The sequence below is a fragment of the Asparagus officinalis genome, chromosome 3 (assembly GCF_001876935.1).
Source record: "Asparagus officinalis chromosome 3, Aspof.V1, whole genome shotgun sequence".
In the NCBI taxonomy this organism is placed as follows: domain Eukaryota; kingdom Viridiplantae; phylum Streptophyta; class Magnoliopsida; order Asparagales; family Asparagaceae; genus Asparagus; species Asparagus officinalis.
In genome coordinates, this window is record NC_033796.1 from 5,923,880 (window position 1) to 5,935,425 (window position 11,546).

Below are 11,546 nucleotides of genomic sequence, written 5' to 3' on the forward strand. Positions count from 1 at the left end.
GGATAATCGTAAAAAATCAATACTACTTAGAAGCCAAACTGCTTCACTCGGGAAAACATCAAATTAATTGCTACCGTGTATCGACAAGATTAAACAACATGAAGGCTGAATTTGGGTAATTAAGTGAGTAATCAACCATAAGAATACCTCAAAGAATAGATCCAAGAAGAGGTCTCGCCTTGCTTGGTCATCTCTATAGTTTGCAACAACGGCCCCTAGCGCATAAACCCCAGCTCTCCCACACAAAAAGGTCAGGTCCCTGCAATTTTTTGTTCCTTCATATAGTTCAATTACTCACTAAGAAGACCAGACAAATAACTAAATTTAACAACACTGTATCCAACTTTTGTCAAGACAAGAGGCTTGTTTCTAATTGATAGAAAACCCCATAAAGATGAGAAGTGTTTATGTGTGGTAACTTCCCATATGCTCAATAATGTTATGTATTTTGGTTTAAAAAAGAAATGGGTATAGAGTACATGGCAGCTAACACCAAAAGTAGTGAAATGGAAAGGACTATTATGAAAAAAGAAAAAGAGAATTAACAAATAAACATATATAAAACAATTACTCATGTGACCTTCATAATTCATTTGCCGTGGAAGGAGAGGCTCAGCTACAGCACACGTTCCTATCAGCTTTCACAACCAACACCAAAAAGTTCATTTTTGAAAGGGGAAAAAAGCTACATCAAGAAAGTTAAACCTGTGGACCCCAATTTTTCCATTTCAAAATTAAAATCTTATAAAAAATGTAGCACTGCTAAGTGCTAGGGATGTAGTGCTTCTTCTTCATTATTTACAAGAGTTTATTATGTAGCTAAATGATTGTGAAAGATAACATGGAAATGTGGTGAGTACTATAATTTGGAATGGTTGTCCGCAAAACAGTGAAGAGGGAAAGGATCCAAAACCCACATTTCTAGGGATTTGGATCCCTTCTACTACTGAAATGTTAGTATTCGCTGAGGCCACTACTTTTAATTTTAATAGTTGATGACATAATGAATGCTTATAACTCATTTGAAATCTATGACTTATCTTACCCTCGTGAATTACACTTACTTTCAACGGGTACTCAGGTCCTCTCCAATAAGTGGTACTCGAAGAGATAATACTCAAATCCTTACTATTCATTCCAATTTCAATGGAGAGCATACGACCACACAGGATTTCAACTAGTGTCATAAAAATCATTATTACCTTGAAAAGCAAGCACTATCGTGAAAGGCATAAATGCGATAATGGAAATTCTACCTGCTCTCATCTTATCTTTTGAAATTGGATTGAATGGTAAAGATTAGAGTAATTTTGATTTACATGCATGAATGAAGCTCAAATCTAGCGAAATTGCCTCGTTGCAAATACAATCTGGGGCAAATAGATGAAGAGAATATGTATGACCTACTTGATTAAAAAAAACAGAGAAGAAGAAAGAGGATTTCTGAGGGGCTCCGTTAATGGGTAAGTGGGTTTTCTTTTTGATTTTCATTGCGTTTTCTCAAGGAGAATGATCCTCCTTATATAGGGGCTTAACTCATCATCTCTACCCCTCAGATCCGCCCCCATGAGAGATTTTCTCTCAACCACCCATGATTCACGTTCTCCACCATTCTCTCAACAGAGGAACAGTGGTTGATTTGGTCATCAATGACCAAGTCAAGCTAACATCTCCCACTTGACCAAATTAACCAAGTGACATGCCTCCCACTATCCGTGAGATCGGATGTTTCTGCTTACCATTACTCCCACTATCCGTAGAGAGTAACTCTTATTTTATTATTCATGAAATTTACTATCCGTAGAGAGTAACTCTTATTTTATTATTCATGAAATTTTACTTGGACTTATTTATTTCTAAGTCTCATCAAACATACATGTTTGATAAAAGATTCCGCTGGTATTCCTTTTGTCAAAGGATCATCAATTATATCTGTAGTAGGGATATAAGTCACTTTGACTTCTCCCTTTTCTACAATATCTCGAATATAGTGATACTGGATCTCAATATGTTTTTCTTTGGAACTATTCGCACCACTATTGATTAAGCTAATTGCTGCTTGATTATCACAATAAATATCAATAGGTCCTTCCAACAAATTGAGATCAAGATCAATCAAAAACCGTCTTATCCAAACAGCATGTGTAGTTGCCATACTGCAAGCTATATATTCAGCTTCTTGTGTATATCTAGCAACACACCCTTGTTTCTTACTACTCCAAGAAACAGCTCCTCCTCCAAAGATGAATAAGTATCCCGAAGTGGACTTTCCATCATCTTTATCACCTCCAAAATCAGCATCGGAATAACCGAGGAGTTCAAGCGAATCAGCTTGATAAACTAATCTATGAGTCAATGTACCTCTAATATACTTCATAATCTTTTTAATAGCTTCCCAATGTGTTGGTCCTGGATTACTTTGATATCTACTGACTAGACTCACAGCATAAGCTATATCAGGTCTGGTGCACAACATTGCATACATTAAGCTTCCAATTGCTTGAGCATAAGAAACATTTAATGGCTTCTGTCATTCTCCAGGGCTTTGCTCTTTACATAATCTCTTTCCCATAACCAACGGAGTTGGTGCCGGATTGGAATTCTCCATTCCAAACCTTTTAAGAACTAATCTTAAATATTTTTCTTGGTTTAAACTTAGCATTCTAGACTTTCTATCTCGAATTATTTGAATTCCAAGAATATATGATGCATCTCCCATGTCTTTCATCTCAAACTTTTCGCTGAGATCTGCCTTGGTTTTATTCAACATTTCTATGTCATTTCCAGCGAGCAATATATCATCCACATATAAGGATAATATAGTAAACTTGCTCCCACTTTTCAAGATATATACACAATTATCTAATTTATTTTGAATAAAACCAAGTTTAGTAACTGCATCATGAAATTTGAGATACCATTGTCTAGAAGACTATTTTAAACCATATAGAGATTTCATTAATTTACAAAATTTATGTTCCTATTCTTTCACCTGAAAACTTTCAGGTTGTTGCATATATATTGCTTCCTTCAACTCTCCGTTAAGGAATGCAGTTTTAACATCCATTTGGAATAACTCCAAATCAAAATATGCAACAATAGCCAAAATAATTCTAATGGATGCAAATTTAGCTACAGGAGAATACGTCTCTTGAAAATCTATTCCTGCCTTCTGGTTATAACCTTTGGCAACTAACCGTGCTTTGAATTTATCAATAGATCCATCAACACGATATTTCTTTTTGAGCACCCATTTGCATCCTATGGCTTTTCTATTTTCTAGTAGATCACATAACTCCCATACCTTATTCTTTTCTATGGAATCAAGTTCTTCTCTCATAAATTCTAGCTATAAAGCTGATTCATGCGATTTCATCGTATCAGAAAATGTTAAGGGATCTTGTTCTTCTATATTTGTATCTACCGAAAAACAGGATGACTCACATGAATACAAATAGTAATCATCCATCCATAAAGGTTGTGTTCTTGGCCTTTTGTTACCTACAACCGGTTGATTAGGTATATTATTTTCTATAGGTATTTCATTATTTTAAGGTTAGGTTCATTCACAATATCAGGATCATTAGTGGGAACAATACTGTAATAATCATCATCTATTACAGTTAGAGGTTCTGTTTCCTCTTGAACTTGTTCCTCTTCCTCTAGATTCTCTAGAAATGTAGCATCTCTGCTTTCAATGATTCCTTTTTCTTTATTGTAGAACTTATAACCTTTTGACTTTTCTGAATACCCTATGAATCTACACTTTATTGTTTTAAAATCCAACTTATCTCTAAGTTGACATGGAATGAGAACATGGGCTATAGATCCCCACTTCCTGAGATGACTCAAATTAGGTTTCCTCCCATTCCATAATTCATAAGGTGTAGATATAACTGATTTGGTGGGAATTCTATTTAAAATGTAGTTTGCAGTTAACAATGCTTCTCCCCAAAAGTTTTTAGAGAGACCAGAATGAGACAACATGCATCTAACTACATTTAATAATGTTCTGTTTTTTCTTTCAGCAACACCATTCTGTTGTGGCGTATACGGCATTGTTGTATGCCTTTTAATTCCATGCTGAATACAATAACTTTCAAATTCTTTAGAATTATATTCTCCACCTCTATCAGTTCTCAGAATTTTGATTTTCAATCCAAGTTGATTTTTAACTTTTGTCTTATATCTCTTAAAGCACTCAAAAGCTTCTAATTTTCTAGATATAAGATAGACGTGTGCAAACTTGGAATAATCATCTATAAAAGTAATAAAATATTCTTTATTACTATGAGTTTTGACATTTAGGGGACCACAAATATCCGAGTGTATCAACCCTAAAAGTTCATTGGCTCTATGTCCGCCAACAAAAGGTTTTCTAGTCATTTTACCAGTTAAACAATATTCACATGGTGGCAATTGAATATTAGGTAGTGCAGGAAGCAAGTTCATTCTGATAATTTTTTTTATTTTTGAAATACTAGCATGTCCTAGTCTAGAATGCCACAATTCAGATTCAGAAATATAACAGGACAAGTAGTTCAAATTCAAAATTTTATTATCAGAATTATTACAAACTACTGGAAGAATGCATAATTCATGCTCGGGCACATATTTTCCCATAGCATACACTTTATTATTCTTGCCTATAGAAACCCTTTTATTATAGAACCTAACTTCCAGTCCGTTCTTCATCAAGCTGGGAACAGAGATCAGATTGCGCCGAATTCCTGACGCATAGAACACATCTTTGAGGACAAGAATACTATCCCCAAGATCCAATCTATACGAACCAATACCTTCTATATCGAGATAGGTATTATTTCCCATATAGATTCTCTGTTCTTCTTTTTTCAGCTCGGTGAATTCTACGACTCCATTCTTGTCCTTTGCAATATGCCTAGTCGCTCCGAAGTCGATCCACCAACCATTGATGTCCGTCATCACAGCATTACATTCCGTCACACCGACGAATTCTCTTTTGCTAGTATCCCCTTGTTCTGGATGCTTATAGCCTCCCTTATTCTCCTGCTTTTCTCCTTGTGGGCAATTGAGTTTGAAATGCCCGAACTTTCCACAATTATAGCAGGCTCCGTGGGGTACTTTCTTTCTCTTGAATTGTTGTGATTTCAGTCCTCGCGGTTGTAGTTTACTAGAACCAGGGTTTTTATAGCTTCCAGCATTATGCCTCTGGCGGACATAATTCAGCTCTTGCTGCACCATATTCAGTTCTGGTTCCTTCCTACTGGCTATTAAATCATGTTCTATCGTTAGGTGCATAGGAAGATCAGTGACAGACTTAATGGCAGGATTCATTCTTAATGTGGTGGCAACCACAGCAAGTGAAGGGGGAAGACTATTCAAAATGGTTGTCATTTGTATTCTTTTCGGGATTTCGATCTCAGTAGTGGATAAGTCCTTAGCCATGACAATCATTTTATTTATATGCTCTATGACATTATCTCCCTCTTGCATACGATAAGAATTATACTTATGCAATAGGAGTTAAATGTTAACTTCAGAAGCAGTGTCGTATTTTTCTTTTATTACATTCCACATGTCCATGGAAGTCTTATAAGTTTCAAAAACTTTGATTAAGTTATCTTCCATGAACATGAGCATAAGACTTTTCGTCTTTTTATCTTCCGACTTCCACTGTTCAAACCCTTTCTTTTCTTCAGGTATAAATTTATCAGTAAGGGTTGGAGCAGTGGTTTCGATTATATCATCAATGTTGTCATGAATAAGAGCATATCCTATTTTTTTATGCCACATATCATAATTACTGTCATTAAATTTGTTAATTTTTTCTAGTTCCGATAGAACAAGTTTACTAGCCATTCGGTAGAGAACTAAAACTAAAATTAATTTTAAAATATGCGTAAGGTTGATATTTTGACAATTATACAAAAAAAAAAGTTAGATAAATAAATAAATAAAATAAAATGAACCTGGTTCTTGTGAGTTGAGGAATGAAGCTCCAATTAAAGTGAGGTCGTCACTTAGTGGTGTTGACCGAAGAATCTGTTGTCGAAGTTTTGACGTTGTTTCTGACTGGATTGGAGATTATCAACTTGGAACAGCCGGGCCATCAAACAATCACAACACTCAAGGCCCAACAAGAAGGCCCAATTAATGTTAATGCAGATATATACAAGGCTTTGAACTCATGCAAGTTTGATGGGAAAGAGCCTGGCCGATGGTAAGTGGGTAGTACACTTGTAGGAGAAGTCTATGAATAAGTAGGTTAAAAAAGAACTATGACAAGACTTGCAAGTAGGTTGTGAAAGGTTGTAGGCTAGGACCAGTTTTCTTTCTGTTGTCAAATGGGATGGAAAAGCTATCATGTAGGACCAAAAAAATAAAGCTAACAAACTCTGCTTTAACTGGACAAAAGAGAGAGTAGGCTATACAAACAAGCTACAGTGGACAAAAGAGAGAGTAGGCTAGCTTTAACTTTGAGTAGGTTATCTTTTAACCTGCTGGTTCTTCTTCTTCAACTGAACCTTTCTTCTTCTTCAACAGAGGGATAGAAGTTGATCGGCTTCTCTAACTCGGCTTCTCTCTACTCTTCTCAAAAAAAAAAATCTCAATCTCGAGCTCGACCGATGGTCTCCGATCTCCTTCAGTCGTCGACGTCGCAGCTCTGTGCTCTGATACCAGTGATTAAAAAAAAACAGAGAAGAAGAAAGAGGATTTCTGAGGGGCTCTGGTAATGGGTAAGTGGGTTTTCTTTTTGATTTTCATTGCGTTTTCTCAAGGAGAATGATCCTCCTTATATAGGGGCTTAACCCATCATCTCTACCCCTCAGATCCGTCCCCATGAGAGATTTTCTCTCAACCACCCATGATTCACGTTCTCCACCATTCTCTCAACAGAGAAACAATGGTTGATTTGGTCATCAATGACCAAGTCAAACTAACACTACTTGAGACATATCCTACTGCGACTAGGTGAAAGATTAAAAAGAGTTTTCTTTTGATAATGAAAATACTTTTGTGCAAGTATTTTGTGTACTTGTACAATCAATCTAATCACAACAGATTCCTTATATACCCCATCATTGACGGATCCAAAAAAAAAAATATCTTAGAGGAACGGACGACAAATATCCATTTAAATAAAAATTAAACTATTGTAATGTAAAATAACACTGTTCACAAATTGGCTTAATTCCCAACTCAGATGAGCTAAAATTCAAATAGGGTGTAAATATTTTAAATTATGGGGCGCGAGCTGTAAATTAGAAGGTTTTAGAATGCAATTTTAGTGTTAGGAGTGCAATTGCCCTAAAAATGGGCATCCACTCATGGCCCATGAGTTAAATTTACTAAGTGTGATTATGTATTTGATATTCTTGCTCATGATATATTAGATATTGTTACCACCAATGTAGTTATATACTTCTTTCAAAATTTTTAAAAAAATTCATCATTAATTATCTGGTGAGACCACTTTTCTTAAATTCTAAATCCACCACTAGTGTTGGTGTTGTCCGGGCTTCAGCCCTAGGGGCTATTTGGTTCGCCCAAAATTTGTGAAAAATGACCGGAAAAAAATGAAGAAAAAATACAATCTTGTTGTAAGTTTTTCATAACATTTTCCTTTTCTTTGTTTGGGTCAAACCTAGAACCAAGAAAAATGATGATGTGCTAAATTCTTATTGGTTGAGGTGACCCACATTTTAGGATACCCATTTCATGATTTTTGTTGAGGAAATTGGAGAAGAACTTGTTTGATGTTTTCCTCATTTCCTTAATTTTTCTTTGATTTTCAGGAAAACAACCAAAGAGGCCCTAAATTCAAAGCTTTCCTTCTTGTAAATGGCTGTGAATAAAAGGAGTCATTTCCACACTAATTACTAACTAGCTGGAGATAGAATCCGGACCTATTTTAGGTCCCACTAAACATGTTTGATTGAAGGAAAGGGAAGTAATTATATGCCCAAAACTCAAAAGGTGAAGATGACGGACAAATCAACAATTTACCTGTTACAGTTACGCGCCACGACCGTACACGTGTCCGCTATCTCAGCACACAAGTTCAAATCACCCGAGCAGCCGGTGGCCTCGTACGACCTCAGGCACACCATCGCCGTCCCCAACAGCCCCGTGTACGCCGTCGGATCGACCAAAGCATCCTTCCTCATCGTCCACGTGGCATCCACTACCTGCAAATTGCGGATGTTGACATTTACGTTTGTGCCCCTATATAAGCTTAAATTTATTATTCTGCCTGGAGCTTTGCTAAAGGGATCCAAAATATGGCACCAATAGGAGGGACAAGTGAGGTGTCCACCTCCTATTGGATAATGAATTGGCCATCATTAATGATGGCCAATTCATTACCTCCTATTGGATAATGAATTGGCCATCATTAATGATGGCCAATTCATTATCCAATAGGAGGTGGACATCTTACTTGTCCCCCCTATTGGTCCCATATTTTGGGTCCTTGAGGAATTTTTCTTCTGCCTGCATATGTACTGTTCTGCGGCTTTAATTCTTCACGTGTGCCACCCACTCCACAGTATAATTGGTATGAAATTTAATTTTTCAGCTAAATAACTAAATAATCCACCAAAAAGTGAAAATCATCAAATTTAGCTGCCGAAACAAAAATTTCGACTGGTAAAGGGCAAAGCCACTGAACCCTATATATAAATTTGTAATTTGAAATGTAAATCCTTAAATTTAATTTAAGTGTTGCATACGTAACTTGAATTCGCGCTGTTCACGCCCGTTTTCACACACACACGTGACTCATTTGCATATAAAAACCCTCCCAAATCAACATATTCTCACTAAATACCTTGTTTTTGAGGGAGACGGCAGCTTTGAGGAAGGACTCCAGCGACACGTCGGACACGTGGATTGGTTCTATTCGTTCCACCATTTCCTCCTCGTGTTCGGACTCTCTTACCATCGCCGTCGACATTGTGAACGCTCTCGAGACTTTTTAACTCTTCCTTCACTCTTCTTAGAGGGAGTGATGGATTGAATGGGGATCTGCTGCGGAGGGGATTATATAGGTCGGACGCGTAGTTAGGCGACACGTGGGTCCCAGGACGCGGTAAGAAGGACCGCGGACTGGCACGCATGGGAGCCGGGCACTAACGTGTCTCACGTGTCAAGCTAATTTTTGTTGCTTCGCGATGGAAACGCTGCGGTGGGTGACACGTGTGAATACTGGCGCGGGTGAGGATGCCGTGCCTCTTCGGCTGGACCGCTCGATGATTCGTGCGGGTAAGATACTATTAAATATTACATATGATAATGAATTTTATATTATATGGATGTTCTTCCACCACGTTCACACACGTGCGCTAAAGGCATCTTGCCCTTTGATGCTCCAAAATTTTCCTTTTTTCAATTTTGATTACTTTGAATTTCTATTTTGATGCACTAAAGTCTAAAGGCATCTTGCCCTTTGAAACTTTAACTTTTTTCCTAGTCTCTATATTTAAAAAACTAATTCTAATTGAACAAGTTATTCTCTCACACACTTTACATATTAATATATTTAAATAAAATAATGTTAACTATTTGTATCTTAGGGCACTGAACTATGTGTGGGCGTGAGCTAGGTTGGGCCTAACTAGTGAGCCGGCTCGCTTTGTTCTCTAGCAGGGCGGATTCAGACCCGACCTATGCGGGTCTTGGCAGCTCGAGCTTGTTATGTTGTCCCTAAGTCTAGGGTCGAACCTAGCCCAACCCACGACCTGCAATGGACCAAGCCGGGTTTGACATATAAAGTAGTGGTTCAAGTTTCGAGTCAACAAGCATTGTTTTTTTGTTTTTTTTAACATTTTCCTTTTCTATCTATAATATATTTATATATTTATAAAATTATATTAAATTTATATTTTTACTATTTTAGACTTTTTAGAAACTAAGGTGTTACACTTAATACTTGTTTAAGATTGGAAGCAAAATGTCAAATAATGGCGTCATTAGCAGCATGCCCATAGTTTTCAACCAATCCATAGTAATTTAAGATTATTATGTGCTAGTTCTTTAATGCCTATGCAGACCACTGTTGAATGAAAACTTATATACAATTAGATGCTAATACTCCAATAGATTTGAAAGATCTAGTACGTGAAATTAAACATTCATGTTCAAAATGTACACAAGTGTAATATGGGCTTAACATTCATGAATGTATTGCATAGGCAATAAACAACGCAAAATCTGAATTCACTCATGCAATGAAAAATGCACATATAAGTTTAGAGTTAAAAAAAAAAGGTCGGCCTATGTTGGACCCGGGCCAATTTAATAGTGGGCCGGGCTTCTCGGGTGGGTTGTCTTCTTTGTTCCCTGGTTGAAGCATAAACCCGGCCCAGCCCATGGCTCAACTCTAAAACGGGTCGGGTCAGGCCCATCCCACTTTGGGTCGTGGTCTTAACCCAAGATGGGTTCGACCTACGGTTCGACCTACGGTTCGATTCAGCTCACGTCCACCCTATGTTGAACTGATCAAATAGAATTTTAGATTGTCAAAGTTAGAAAAGAGTAAAATCAAAGGGTGTGTTTGACAATCTTTCAAAACTGGGCTAGGTTTGAACCTGACCCAATTTTAAAAGATTTTTTGTTTGGCAAATAAGAGGGTCAGATCTGACCCTGTTTTGATAGGCCGAAATATGACCTTAAACCAGTTTTCTTTTGGACCAGGAGGGAGTCTGTCCAAAAAAATTGGTTTACCACAAAGCCAGGTTAGGAATGGTCCTAACCCAGTTTTGTATAGTTTGCTAAACACATTTAGCAAACTATAAATCATCCTAACATAAAGGATAGAGGACTCATATGGCCCTAGTCTATTTGTTTTTTAAAACTTTATGAAAATACATTTTGAAGTGTCTTAAGTATATTCAATAAGTTTAGGTACGACCCATATCTATCTACGCCTTTAATTTTGTGACAAGAACTTTTTATGTGGCAAGTGTTGTGAATTTTCTATCTTCTGCATACTTCTTTGCTGTTTAAAATAAAATCCTGTATTACCTCTCGCAATTAACTGTTCGTTTAATATTTAAGTCAGTCTTTGAGGACTAATGAATTTTATTCTTTAATTCATTACCCATTGTTTAGTGAAGAAGATTATGAAAACTTTTATTGGATGAATTCTCAGTTGGAAGTGTCTGTAGAAGACGACAACTTTAGTCCAAATCCGATTGGGCTCCTGCCTCGTACTCGAGCCAAGCTCGGATTAGGACCGGTGAGATTTGCCACTCCAACTTGACCAATTGTGCCCAGCCATCCTGGTCGATCAGTTGAGGCAAACATAAATCTAATTTGTAATGCTGAGAATTTTCAACTTTTAACAATTTGCTAACATTTTCAAGGATGTTGAGTATAAAATAAAATAAATTTATTCTTAAGGCAAAATTCACAAAACCCCATAAACTTTTGTGGGTTATACTAGCTAGTGCCCTGAAATTTTTCTCCCATTAGGCATGCTGAATTGTGGGGTGTCGAACCCCTTAAACTTTCAAATTTCCTTGATAAACCATCCTAACAGTGTAAATAGCAAGTCAGTCATT

The 11,546-nt window shown here is 36.9% G+C and overlaps 1 protein-coding gene across 1 annotated transcript in view; it reads right to left on the minus strand.

Annotated features, from left to right (window-relative positions):
* Positions 1 to 9,032, minus strand: part of LOC109832773 (lanC-like protein GCL1) — a 10,781-nt gene extending 1,749 nt beyond the window's left edge. The window contains exons 1-3 of the mRNA XM_020400186.1: positions 8,813 to 9,032; positions 7,990 to 8,171; positions 148 to 259 (exon numbers count right to left, since the gene is read on the minus strand). Of these exons, the coding sequence (XP_020255775.1) occupies positions 148 to 259; positions 7,990 to 8,171; positions 8,813 to 8,938 (420 nt within the window). The 5' untranslated portion in view covers positions 8,939 to 9,032. The remainder of the gene's footprint in view (positions 1 to 147; positions 260 to 7,989; positions 8,172 to 8,812) is intronic.